The sequence below is a fragment of the Pristiophorus japonicus genome, chromosome 26, assembly GCF_044704955.1.
Source record: "Pristiophorus japonicus isolate sPriJap1 chromosome 26, sPriJap1.hap1, whole genome shotgun sequence".
Classification (NCBI taxonomy): domain Eukaryota; kingdom Metazoa; phylum Chordata; class Chondrichthyes; family Pristiophoridae; genus Pristiophorus; species Pristiophorus japonicus.
The window spans coordinates 20,429,123-20,443,733 of NC_092002.1; the positions used below are offsets into that span (position 1 = coordinate 20,429,123).

The window sequence follows — 14,611 nt, forward strand, 5'->3', positions numbered from 1 at the left end:
GTCTCCAGTTGTCCTGGTTAATCCTTGCCACTGGACCAAGACCTAGCTCTGTCAAGCCCATGTGGTGGCTGGTGTGCAACGGCCACCCCACGTTAAAAAATCCCCACACAGGCATCTTCCACCCCCTCAATTGGAGTTCAGGACTGGAACATCGGGTCCTTCATTGAAACATCTGTGAACTCATCCCTTTGGGTGTGGAAGCAAGTCATCCTCATTCGCGGGCCCGCCTATGATGATATTTAAATGACCAACCAATCACACGGGAGCAGGTTGGTCGCCCATCCCCCCCCCGCCCCGTCTCGCACTCCGTTAAAACCAGAAGAGGGCGGATTGCAGGTGGTTTTAGGGGCGGGGTTTGAGATTTGAAAACATTTTCACATTTCACCCGACCAAAACCCATCTGTTTTTGGGGACCCTGCAAAGCACCTGTTCCCCTTTCCGATTGGCCGTGAGAAGGCCGTGCATCTGGGGAATAGACCAATGGCGAGACAGTGGAGGCAGGGCGGCTTGGGTCGGGGGGGTCATATGATGAAACCTTCAGTAATGCACCCAAGCAGAGCTGGCCGTTCTAGGTGAGGAGCAGTAAGGCGGCTTACACCCGTGACTCTGTACGACAACAACAACTTGTATTTATATAGCGCCTTTAACATAGTGAAACATCCCAAGGCACTTCACAGGAATATTATGAGCAAACAATTTGACACTGAGCCGCATAAGTAGAAATTAGCGCAGGTGACCAAAAGCTTGGTCAAAGAGGTAGGTTTTAAGGAGCGTCTTGAAGGAGGAAAGAGAGGTAGAGAGGCGGAGAGGTTTAGGGAGGGAGTTCCAGAGCTTGGGGCCCAGGCAACAGAAGGCACGGCCACCAATGGTAGAGCGATTATAATCAGGGATGCTTAAGAGCGCAGACATCTCGGGGGGAGTGGGGGGGCGGGGGTTGTGGTTGTAGGGCTGGAGAAGATTCATCGTCATCATAGGCAGTCCATCGAAATCGAGGAACATAAGAACATAAGAAATAGGAGCAGGAGTAGGCCATACGGCCCATTGAGCCTGCTCCGCCATTCAATAAAATCATGGCTGATCTGATCATGGACTCAGCTTCACTTCCCCGCCCACTCCCCATAACTCCCTTATCGCTCAAAAATCTGTCTTTTTCTGCCTTAAAGACTTGCTTCCACTCTAAAAGTGAGTTCTTAGGTGACTGAACAGTCCAATACGTGAACCACAGTCTCTGTTACAGGTGGGACAGACAGTCGTTGAAGGAAAGGGTGGGTGAAAGATTACAGAGATAGGGAGGGGCGAGCCCATGGAGGGATTTGTAAACAAATATGAGAATTTTGAAATCGAGGCGTTGCTTAACGGGGAGCCAATGTAGGTCAGCGAGCACAGGGGGTGATGTGTGAGCGCGACTTGGTGCGAGTTAGGACACGGGCAGCCGAGGTTCAGATCTCCTCTAGTTTACGTAATGTAACCCAACATGAGCGCCTTTAGGAGAGAAGAAAACTCGGGGTGGGGAATATACCCTTAATACTATGAATACACAGCAGGTTTGCGAGAAAGCTGGTCTACCATTATGGGTAAGCCCTTCATTAGAAGGTGTTAACTACTGGATCTTTCACACACTGAATGGACCTCCTGCGCTTCTCCAGCATTTAAGGCTTGAATTATCCGTTTGACAAGGTTGTGTAAACAGCTTTATAAAAAGATGAGTCATGCTGGTGGCTGCTGCGTTTCCCACATCCCTCGCTTCTCAGAGCTTCAAGGTGAGAATGAACACAGACAGCAGCAGACGAGAATGAGGCCCAATTTAGGGCCAATCTTTCGTACAAGTCGCTAACCAGCTAGGTCCTTGCGAATTTTCACTATGAGGAAAGGTTGGATAGGCTGGGGTTCTTTTCTTTGGAACAGAGGAGGCTGAGGGGAGCCCTGATTGAAGTGTATAAAATTATGAGGGGCCTGGATAGAGTGGATAGGAAGGACCTGTTTCCCTTGGCAGAGGGGTCAACAACTAGAGTAGTTGGTAGGATTTGAGGGGAAATGTCTTCACCCAGAGGGCGGTGGGGGTCTGGAACTCACTGCCTGGAAGCGTGGCAGAGGCAAAAACCCTCACCACATTTAAAAAGTACTTGAAGTGCTGTAACCTACAGGGCTATGGACCAAGGCTATGGAAAGTGGGATTAGGCTGGATAGCTCTTTGTCGGCCGGTGCGGACATGATGGGCCGAAATGGCATCCTTCCGCGCTGTAAAATTCTATGATTCTATGATACGATGGCGAAAAATAGCTGTGAAGGCTTACAGGAGAGATTTACGAGAGTGGTTCCAGGGATGAGGGATTAGTTACGTGGGTAGACCAGAGAAGCTGGGGTTGTTCTCCTTAAAGCAGAGAAGGCTAAGAGGAGATTTGATGGAAATGTTTTAAATCATGAAGGGTTTCGATAGGACTAAATAAAGAGAAATTGTTTCCAGTGGCTGGAAGGTCGTTGAGAGGGCACAGATTTAATGTGAGTGGCAAAAGAACCAGAGACGACATGAGGAATGTGGTTAGGATTTGGAACGCACTGCCTGATAGAGCAGTGGATACAGATTCGATAGGAGCCTTCAAAGGGGAACTGGATAAATACTTGAAGGAGAAAAAGATTGTAGGGATATGGGGCGGTGGGAGGGGGGTGGGGTTGGGGGCAGGGGGGATAGGGGTGGGACTACCTGGATGGCTCTTCAAAAGAACTGGAGCAGATTCGATGGGCCGAATGGCCTCCTTCTGTGCTGTACTGCTCTTTGATTGTATAAATGAGCAGGGCAGGGAGCGGGTAATAGTTTGAGTTCAGAGATTTTCTTTGCTATTAATGCAAGTGTCACCACTAACACTGACCCAGCACTACACAGGTGTGAAACAATGGCCTCTTATTTTTTTTCAAAGCAGCCATTTTGTGTGTTCCTCTCGAATTCTAGAAATTTCTAAAAGGCCACACAAAATCTGGAGTGTCCCAGTGCAGAGCAGATGGGTGTTGACCCCTAACCATGCTCCTTCCATCAGGCACATGTGGTATTGGAACCGAGCCTCCTCCTTCATCCGGAGTCAGGAACCAAAATGGCGACACTCAGGACATGGTCAAGGGCGGCCAGAAATACCTTGTGCAGTCCGACACACGGAATGCTGCTCCATGAGGGAACGCAGGATGGAATTTTAATTCGGAGGCAGATAGGGAGCGGGGAGGGCTGGAAAACGGTGGGGAAATCCGGGAGAACGGGTTATTTCACAGGCCCTGCCCAATGTAAAGGGAGGGCCTGATTTGCATTTCGAGGCACTGATTCCCGCCCACAGCCAGCCAGACGGAGAGGCTGGCTGACTGTCAAGCTGGGAGGTCAATGTCACCAGGCTGCAGAGAGGAGGAAGGGGAGGAAATGGAGGATGGGTCGGGGGAACGTGGATCGGAGGCCGGAGGAGGTTCAGGAGTTGGAAGGGGACGGGGGAGGGGTTGTGGTGGTGGGGGGGGGGGGGGGGCGGGGTAGATCGGAAGGGGACCGTGGGCCGTAGGGTGATCGGGACCAGAGGGGATTGGTTCGATGGCTAAGGGGGGATTGTTGAGGTGGGGGTGGGGTGGAGGCCTCGCTGGGCAGATAGGAGGCCCGGGGATGGTGGTGGGGGGTGAGGTGTCGGACTTTGGCCCACTGTTGGAACTTGATGTGCTCAAAATGGCTGCCATGTTTCCTACATTACAAAAGTGACTGCACTTCAAAAGGCTGTAAAGCACCTTGGGACATGCTGAGGTCACGAAAGGTGCTATATAAATGCAAGTTCATTTTTTGCTTTTAAATGTACACAGACAATAATAGAAAGGCCAGTTAATCTGCTTTTGAGGTTCTCTGTTGGGGGAGGATTGTTGGCCCGGACACTGGAAGAGCTCCCTGCTCTTCTTTGAATTTCCATGGGATCCTAAATGTCCACCTGAACCGGTGGACGTGACCTTGACATAACATCTTATGCAAAGGACAGCACCTCCAACAATACAGCACTCCCTCGGTACTGCGCTGAAGCGCCAACCTTGATTATGTGCTGGAGTGGACCTTGGAGGGACAAGGCCTTTATTGCAAGACTACAGCAAGGCTAGAGTAGGAGAGGTGACACGGTCAATTGAGGTGCAGTTGTTAGGGACACCAGTTATTGCACTTCATTAGAGGAAATACTTACTTTAGTGAAAAGGGTAACGTGATAATAAAGGGGGCAGGATCGCAACTATCAAAATTTGGCTGAGTTCATTATGCAATTGGGCTCAGGGCGATGGTTTGAAGAGAACAAAATCAGCCATGGTTCCAGCACCTGATTGCTAGACCAATCAAATAGATGATTCCAAATTTTCTAGGATCGGATGCCCAAGATACATTGCCCTGTTGGTTTTATTAATATTGACAGAAAGTACAAGCAAGTTAAACATCAATATCATCATCATAGGCGGTCCCTCAAATAGAGGATGACTTGCTTCCACGCCGAAAAGGGATGTGTTCACAGGTGTTTCAATGAAGGACCTAATATTCCGGATCCCGAATTACTTCCTGAACGGTGGATGCCTGTGGGTGGATTTTTTTAACGTGGGGTGACTGTTGCACACCAGCCACCACACGGGCTTGACAGAGCTCGGTCTTGGTCCAGTGGCAAGAATTGACCAATGACTGGAGACCAGCTCTGCTGCACGGGCCGAGTGCGCACACATATCGCAGTGTGGGCTGGGCCCGGGCTGCCCCTGGGCCCTCGCCTCTCCTGGGCCCCGATCACATCCCTCTACAATCTCTCGCCGCTCCTTCGCCCCGAAGTTATACATCAATATACTTGCTAACAGGATATTCATCGGAGGCTGCAAACTGCTAATCAGTCCAGGCAACTTCTCAGTACAAATCACTAGTCACATCCTGTCAAACATACCCATTATCCCTACTCTCTGTTTTCTACCTTTGAACTGATTCCCTACCCGTGTCAATAGGTTGTCCATGTGTTTTCATTTTTGCTAAGGGACTCTTGTGTGGAAACTTATCGAATATCTTCTGGAAGTCCATATAAATAACATCCATAGACATTCCCTTATCTACTACATTAGTGACGTCCTCATAAAATTCAACTAGTTTAGTTAGACATGACGTCCCCATTCCAAATCCTTGTTGGCTCGCTCTCATCAGTTGATGTTTGTCCAAATGCTCGGTCTCTCTGTCCCCGGTGACCGATTCCAGCACCATCCCCACAACTGACGTTAGACTCATTTCCTATTTCCTCTCTCCCGTTCTTCTGAAATCATGGAGCGACATAGGCAGTTTTACAATCCAAGGTGATAATCCTGAAGCCAGAGAGTTTTGGCAGATCATAACTAGAGCATCTACAATTTCCTCACCTACTTTTAATAGCCTGGGGTGGAAGCCATCAGGCCCCAGAGATTGGTCAATCTTACATAAGACCATAAGAAATAGGAGCAGGAGTCGGCCATTCAGCCCCTCGAGCCTGCTCCGCCATTCAATAAGATCATGGCTGATCTGATCATGGACTCGGCTCCACTTCCCTGCCCGCTCCCCATAACTCTTTTACTCCCTTATCGTTCAAAAATCTATTTCTGCCTTAAATATATTCAATGACCCAGCCTCCACAGCTCTCTGGGGCAGAGAATTTCACAGATTTATAACCCTCTGAGAGAAGAAATTCCTCCTCATCTCAGTTTTAAATGGGCGGCCCTTATTCTGAGTCTATGTCCCCTAGTTTTAGTTTCCCCTATGAGTGGAAATATCCTCTCTGCATCCACCTTGCCGAGCCCCCTCATTATCTTATATGTTTCAATAAGATCATCTCTCATTCTTCTGAACTCCAATGACTATAGGCCCAACCTACTCAACCTTTCTGTCTCATTTTGTTCATGATCATTTTTTAGATTAAATCTAGTAAATTCCTGCCCTATTTATTTTCCCTTGTAACTCTGGTACTTTATGCTCTTCCTCTACTTTGTACACAAAGTCTGCCATTTCCTTGTTTTCAATTACCATTTTACCTGCGCCTCTCTTTAAGTTGCCCACGTTTTGTCACAGGACGGGAGAGTGGAGAGCACCAGTTCCCACTGTCACAGGACAGAGAGTGGAGAGCACCAGTTCCCACTGTCACAGGACGGGAGAGTGGAGAGCACCAGTTCCCACTGTCACAGGAGAGAGAGTGGAGAGCACCAGTTCCCACTGTCACAGGACAGAGAGTGGAGAGTACCAGTTCCCACTGTCACAGGACAGAGAGTAGAGAGCACCAGTTCCCACTGTCACAGGAGAGAGAGTGGAGAGCACCAGTTCCCACTGTCACAGGACAGAGAGTGGAGAGCACCAGTTCCCACTGTCACAGGACGGGAGAGTGGAGAGCACCAGTTCCCACTGTCACAGGAGAGAGAGTGGAGAGCACCAGTTCCCACTGTCACAGGACAGAGAGTGGAGAGCACCAGTTCCCACTGTCACAGGACGGGAGAGTGGAGAGCACCAGTTCCCACTGTCACAGGAGAGAGAGTGGAGAGCACCAGTTCCCACTGTCACAGGAGAGAGAGTGGAGAGCACCAGTTCCCACTGTCACAGGAGAGAGAGTGGAGAGCACCAGTTCCCACTGTCACAGGACAGAGAGTGGAGAGCACCAGTTCCCACTGTCACAGGACAGAGAATGGAGAGCACCAGTTCCCACTGTCACAGGACAGAGAGTGGAGAGCACCAGTTCCAACTGTCACAGGACAGAGAGTGGAGAGCACCAGTTCCAACAGGAGCACCCAGTCGTGCCCCGGTAACTGCCCCCAAAGGAAGTGGCGTGTGGGAAATTGCACTCCGCTTCCATTGAGGGGGGGTAAGGCCAATTCTGTGGCGGGAGCAGGACTTCCACGCTGGGGGCTAAAATTCCCGGCCCCAGAAGGTTACCGCCCCCAAGATGGGAGCCTGTGCGGGGAGGCAGAGGGAAGTTGAGGGGCGGGGGATGGAGAGGAGAGTGGTGGAGGTGGGGGGCGGAGAAACCCAGGGCGGGGGAAGGGAGGGGCCACATTGCAGTGGAGGTCTGGGGAGGCGAAGTGTGTTGGAGGGGCGGGCCTGGGGGCTCTGTGCCTCGGTGCGGGGAGTGTTCGGAGTGGGGTGGACGGGTTGACTGCGCAGATGGCGGTTGGTGGATGTGGTGTGGTTGGCGTCGCGGGGGCGTGGCTCCGGGGTAGCCGGGGCTGGGGGCTCGACATCTGGGGGTGTTCGGTATTTGGGAAGGATTCTGACGGGACGGGGTGGATTGGGTGCGGGGGTGGGGTGTTCCCGGTGTTGGGTGGGTCTGGAGCCGGTGGGGTGGGGGGCATGGTCTTGGGATGGGGGGTGGGCTGTTTGGGGCTGGGATTGGGAGAGACTGCTTCACTCGGGGAGTTGTTGGCCTGTGGGGTTCCCTGCCACGGAGAGTTGTTGATCCCAGTTCATTGGATGTGGGCCTTGCGGCTGGGGGGGGTCGGTGGGTGGGGGGGGAGGTGCTGGGGTGGGTGATCAGCCATGATCTTGTTGAATGGTGGTGCAGGCTCGAAGGGCTGCATGGCCTACTCCTGCACCTATTTTCTATGTTTCTATGTTTTTTCTATGTTACACTTAGCCGGCAACTTAATACACTTGTTATCCTTGGAGCAAACTTTTCTTGCATTCCTTTTTGGAGCTTTTGCCACTTTGAATTCCTTTAGAATTCTCACATTACAACAGTGACTACACCCCAAAAATACTTCATCGGCTGTAAAGCGCTTTGAGACGTCCGGTGCTATATAAATGCAAGTCTGTCTTTTTTCTCTACCCCCGAGGGCTGTGGAGGCTCAGTCATTGAGGGATCGATAGATTTTTGGATATTAAGGGAATCAAGGGATATGGGGACAGTGCAGGAAAGTGGAGTTGAGGTAGAAGATCAGCCATGATCTTGTTGAATGGCAGAACAGGCTCGATGGGCCGAATGGCCGACTCCTGCTCCTAACTCTTATGTACTTTCTATCTTTCCCAGTCTGCAGGATCGCCACTATATTTTGAATTTGCCTTGGAATGTCCAATCAATTCATCCATTTTACATAACATAAGAAATAGGAGCAGGAGTAGGCCACCTGACTCCTCGAGCCTGCTCCGCCATTTAATAAGATCATGGCTGATCCGATCATGGACTCAGCTCCACTTCCCTGCCCGCTCCCCATAACCTGTTATCCCCTTATCGTTCAAGAAACTGTCTATTTCTGGCTTAAATTTATTCAATGACCCAGCTTCCACAGCTCTCTGAGGCAACGAATTCCACAGATCCACAACCCTCTGAGAGAAGAAATTTCTCCTCATCTCAGTTTTAAATGGGTGGCCCCTTATTCTAAGATTATGCCCTCTAGTTCTAGTCTCCCCCATCAGTGGAAACATCCTCTCTGCATCCACCTTGTCAAGCCTCCTCATAATCTTATACGTTTTGATAAGATCACCTCTCATTCTTCTGAACTCCAATGTGTAGAGGCCCGACCTACTCAACCTTTCCTCATAAGTCAACCCCCTCATCTCCGGAATCAGCCTTGTGAACCTTCTCTGAGCTCCCTCCAAAATAAGTAAACATGGAAACCAAAACTGCACACAGTATTCCAGGTGATTCCCTTGGCCTTCCTGATCACTTGCTGCACCTGCATACCATCCTTTTGTGTTTCATGCACAAGTACCCTCAGAATTGTAATTTCTTTTGGTTGCTGATGAATAATTGTTTCTAACTATCTGATCTCCTGTGACATTATGCACAGGGATCCAAGTGTAAGTGTTCGAGCGCAAAGGTTAATTAGAACAGGAGTCGCAGAAATAATTATTTCTTAATTTTAAAGTACATTCAGTTCTAATTTTTATATATTTGGATTTGATAATATTATTTGAAACTGAGTAGCACAACTGACTGGTCTGCAGACAACAAAAAAGATACAGAGGCACTGGAGAAAATGCAAAAGAGTTAGTGGGTTGATGCCAGAACTGAGAGGCTATACCTCAGGAAAGATTGAAATGGCTGGGGTTCTTTGTCTAGACTGAGCAGTGACCTGATAGAGCTCTTTCAGATTGTGAAAGGGTTTGATAGGGTAAAGAAGATGTTTGCGTTTGTGGGGGAGACCAAAACTAAGGGCCATAAATATAATAATATAATATTATATATAATAAATCCAAGGGAGATGTAGGAGAAACGTCTTTAGCCGGAGGGTGGTGAGAATGTAGAACTCGTTGCCACAGGGAGTGGTTGAAGCGATTAGCATAGTTACATTTAAGGGAAAGCTAGATAAACACATGAGGGAGAAAGGAATAAAAGGATATGATGATAGGGTGGGAGGAGGTTCGTGTGTAGCATAAACACCGGCATGGACCAGTTGGGCCAAATGGTCTGCCTCTGTGCTTATATCGAGTTACATCGAGTCTACGGCACATATACAGGCCATTCTGCCTAACTGTAAATCCTCTGTAATTCTAACAATAATTTATAAAGCAGAGAGGTGGTTGGAGTGCAGGTGTTTCTCCGCAGTGCAGGCTGGGAAGCCGGGAGTCACACAGCTAAGGCGCGACAGCGCCACCACTGTTGGGATGGTGCAATTGCAGCGTGACACAAATGTTGACACAAAAATTTAGAAATGGGAAAAATTGACAGTAAAGTATGACAAAAACTTCTGAAGAGAAAGCAAAGTTTTGTAAACAGCAAGTGTGTGTCAAAATAAGATTTGTAATGTACTTTGCATAAAATAACAGTTTGTAAATAGCCGATTCCGCATGGGTGGGTTCCACTCCTGATCAATGATACCTGCAGGGAAACTCCGGAAGTTCTACACATTCTGCATGCAGTTTTGTTCATTGCTTCTTCTGAACCACAGGCTGCCTGTTGAAAATATAATGTAAAGAAAAAAATGATGTGCATTTCTACTGCCTCTTTCATGACCTCAGGATGTTCCAAAGCGCTTTACAGCCAATGGAGTGTAGTCACTGTTGTAATGTAGGAAACACAGCAGCTAATTTGCGCACAGCAAGCTCCCACAAATAGCAATATGGTAACGATCAAATAATCTGTTATTTAGTTGGTTAGCTGGTTGAGTGATAAATATTGGCCAGGATTCCGGGGAGAACTCCCCTGCTCTTCTTTGAACTAGTGCCGTGGGATTTTTTACATTTACCTGAGAGGGCAGATGGGGCCTCGGTTTAACGTCTCATCTGAAAGCCAGCATCTCCGACAGTGCTGTGCTCCCTCAGCACTGCACTGGGAGAGTCAGCCTAGATTTATGTGCTTAGGTCTTTGGATTAGGACCTAAACCCACAATCTTCTGACTTAGAGGTGAGAGTGATACCAACTGAGCCACAGATGATGCCTAATAAGTACTCTAAATATGATAAGTATTCTAAAGCGTTTCACTTTCTGGTTTTCAGACCCTTGGAGCACAAGTGCTTCAGCGTGACGTGCTGTGCTGCCGCAATAAGCCACAGGGGGCGCCATGGACGGAGACGTGTATATGAGGTCGGAGCTGGAGGAGATGCAGCGCTGTGCTGACCAGATCACCGATGAGGTGAGTGGCAAATCCAGGACAAGAGGGAGCTACTTTGTAAATGCATTCTATCATTGCATCTGAACTTCGGAATCCTAGACGATAAAAGACTAAGGCCCATGTACCATCTCACGATCCAACGATAATGGAGTTGTTGACCAATCCCAGTGATCAATCGCTATCAATGAGTCTACAACAGACCCAGACCACCAGGAGGTGAGGCAAACCCCCCAGTGGGGGAGAGCTTTAGGAACCACAGGCCCAAAGTCACCGGTTCCTCCCGAGCTCGTTACACTCCGCACACATCGCGGCTCAAATTACTCTCAGACGGGATCCCAAAATATTATTTTCTGAAAGAAATCTATCTAATTTTCATTTGACTAAATCCATTCTAACTGCTTCCACCATCTCGGCACGGGAGCCTATTCCATAAATTGAACACTTGCTCATTGAAACATTGGTGATAATGTTAGCCTAACTTGCTGGGCGGGAGACCCAGGGGATGGGGCAGTTTTATAGCCCGCCCATTACTCGCTATTACATAGAAACATAGAAAATAGGTGCAGGAGTAGGCCATTCGGCCCTTCTAGCCTGCACCGCCATTCAATGAGTTCATGGCTGAACATTCAACTTCAGTACCCCATTCCTGCTTTCTCGCCATACGCCTTGATCCCCCCAGTAGTAAGGACCTCATCTAACTCCTTTTTGAATATATTTAGTGAATTGGCCTCAACAACTTTCTGTGGTAGAGAATTCCACAGGTTCACCACTCTCCGCATCTCGGTCCTAAATGGCTTACCCCTTATCCTTAGACTGTGACCTCTGGTTCTGGACTTCCCCAACATTGGGAACATTCTTCCTGCATCTAACCTGTCGAACCCCGTCAGAATTTTATATGTTTCTATGAGGTCCCCTCTCATTCTTCTGAACTCCAGTGAATACAAGCCCAGTTGATCCAGTCTTTCTTGATAGGTCAGTCCCGCCATCCCGGGAATCAGTCTGGTGAACCTTCGCTGCACTCCCTCAATAGCAAGAATGTCCTTCCTCAGGTTAGGAGACCAAAACTGTACACAATACTCCAGGTGTGGCCTCACCAATGCCCTGTACAACTGTAGCAACACCTCCCTGCCCCTGTACTCAAATCCCCTTGCTATGAAGGCCAACATGCCATTTGCTTTCTTAACCGCCTGCTGCACCTGCATGCCAACCTTCAATGACTGATGTACCATGACACCCAGGTCTCTTTGCACCTCCCCTTTTCCTAATCTGTCACCATTCAGATAATAGTCTGTCTCTCTGTTTTTACCACCAAAGTGGATAACCTCACATTTATCCACATTATACTTCATCTGCCATGCATTTGCCCACGCACCTAACCTATCCAAGTCACTCTGCAGCCTCACAGCATCCTCCTCGCAGCTCACACTGCCACCCAACTTAGTGTCATCCGCAAATTTGGAGATACTACATTTAATCCCCTCATCTAAATCATTAATGTACAGTGTAAACAGCTGGGGCCCCAGCACAGAACCTTGCGGTACCCCACTAGTCACTGCCTGCCATTCTGAAAAGTACCCATTTACTCCTACTCTTTGCTTCCTGTCTGACAACCAGTTCTCAATCCATGTCAGCACACTACCTCCAATCCCATGTGCTCTAACTTTGCACATCAATCTCTTGTGTGGGACCTTGTCGAATGCCTTCTGAAAGTCCAAATATACCACATCAACTGGTTCTCCCTTATCCACTCTACTGGAAACATCCTCAAAAAATTCCAGAAGATTTGTCAAGCATGATTTCCCTTTCACAAATCCATGCTGACTTGGACCTATCATGTCACCTCTTTCCAAATGCACTGCTATGACATCCTTAATAATTGATTCCATCATTTTACCCACTACCGATGTCAGGCTGACCGGTCTATAATTCCCTGTTTTCTCTCTCCCTCCTTTTTTAAAAAGTGGGGTTACATTGGCTACCCTCCACTCCATAGGAACTGATCCAGAGTCAATGGAATGTTGGAAAATGACTGTCAACGCATCCACTATTTCCAAGGCCACCTCCTTAAGTACTCTGGGATGCAGTCCATCAGGCCCTGGGGATTTATCGGCCTTCAATCCCATCAATGTCCCCAACACAATTTCCTGGCTAATAAGGATTTCCCTCAGTTCCTCCTCCTTACTAGACCCCCCGACCCCTTTTTATAACCGGAAGGTTGTTCGTGTCCTCCTTCGTGAATACCGAACCAAAGTACTTGTTCAATTGGTCCGCCATTTCTTTGTTCCCCGTTATGACTTCCCCTGATTCTGACTGCAGAGGACCTACGTTTGTCTTTACTAACCTTTTTCTCTTTACATATCTATAGAAACTTTTGCAATCCGTCTTAATGTTCCCTGCAAGCTTCTTCTCATACTCCATTTTCCCTGCTCTAATCAAACCCTTTGTCCTCCTCTGCTGAGTTCTAAATTTCTCCCAGTCCCCAGGTTCGCTGCTATTTCTGGCCAATTTGTATGCCACTTCCTTGGCTTTAATACTATCCCTGATTTCCCTTGATAGCCACGGTTGAGCCACCTTCCCTTTTTTATTTTTATGCCAGACAGAAATGTACAATTGTTGTAGTTCATCATAAATGTCTGCCATTGCCCATCCACAGTCAACCCCTTAAGTATCATTCGCCAATCCATCCCAGCCAATTCACGCCTCATACCTTCAAAGTTAGCCTTCTTTAAGTTCTGGACCATGGTCTCTGAATTAACTGTTTCATTCTCCATCCCAATGCAGAATTCCACCATATTATGGTCACTCTTCCCCAAGGGGCCTCGCACAACGAGATTGCTAATTAATCCTCTCTCATTACATAACACCCAGTCTAAGATGGCCTCCCCCCTAGTTGGTTCCTCGACATATTGGTCTAAAAAACCATCCCTTATGCACTCCAGAAAATCCTCCTCCACCGTATTGCTTCCAGTTTGGTTAGCCCAATCTATGTGCATATTAAAGTCACCCATTATAACTGCTGCACCTTTATTGCACGCACCCCTAATTTCCTGTTTGATGCCCTCCCCAACATCACTACTACTGTTTGGAGGTCTGTACACAACTCCCACTAACGTTTTTTGCCCTTTGGTGTTCTGCAGCTCTACCCATATAGATTCCACATCATCCAAGCTAATGTCCTTCCTAACTATTGCCTTAATCTCCTCCTTAACCAGCAATGCTACCCCACCTCATTTTCCTTTTATTCTATCCTTCCTGAATGTTGAATACCCCTGGATGTTGAGTTCCCAGCCCTGATCATCCTGGAGCCACGTCTCCGTAATCCCAATCACATCATATTTGTTAACATCTATTTGCACAGTTAATTCATCCACCTTATTGCGGATACTCCTTGCATTAAGACACAAAGCCTTTAGGCTTGTTTTTTTAACACCCTCTGTCCTTTTAGAATTTTGCTGTACAATGGCCCTTTTTGTTCTTTGCCTTGGGTTTCTCTGCCCTCCACTTTTCCTCATCTCCTTTCTGTCTTTTGTTTTTGCCTCCTTTTTGTTTCCCTCTATCTCCCTGCATAGGTTCCCATCCCCCTGCCATATTAGTTTAACTCCTCCCCAACAGCACTAGCAAACACTCCCCCGAGGACATTGGTTCCGATTCTGCCCAGGTGCAGACCGTCCGGATTGTACTGGTCCCACCTCCCCCAGAACCGGTTCCAATGCCCCAGGAATTTGAATCCCTCCCTGCTGCACCATTGCTCAAGCCATGTATTCATCTGAGCTATATTGCGATTCCTACTCTGACTAGCACGTGGCACTGGTAGCAATCCCGAGATTACTACTTTTGAGGTCCTACTTTTTAATTTAGCTCCTTCAGAGCTCAGCAAATCGGACGGTTTGGGTTAAAATGGCCCCCATTGTTTCCACAGATTAGTTTTGTATTTACCCCCCTTCCAGCACAAGCTGTGTCCTCTGGTTCCACTGTTCTGGACAAGGAGAAACAGCTGGTCACAGTCGTTTTATCTGTCCCTTTAGAATCCTCAAAACAGCGAACAACACCAACATGTATTTATATAGCGCCTTTAACGTAGTGAAAC

General features: G+C 48.2%; 1 protein-coding gene across 1 annotated transcript in view; it reads left to right on the forward strand.

Annotated features, from left to right (window-relative positions):
* Nucleotides 1–14,611, forward strand: part of LOC139239099 (synaptosomal-associated protein 25-like) — a 111,113-nt gene that overhangs the window by 41,378 nt on the left and 55,124 nt on the right. The window contains exon 2 of the mRNA XM_070867623.1: nt 10,409–10,545. Within this exon, the coding sequence (XP_070723724.1) occupies nt 10,474–10,545 (72 nt within the window). The 5' untranslated portion in view covers nt 10,409–10,473. The remainder of the gene's footprint in view (nt 1–10,408; nt 10,546–14,611) is intronic.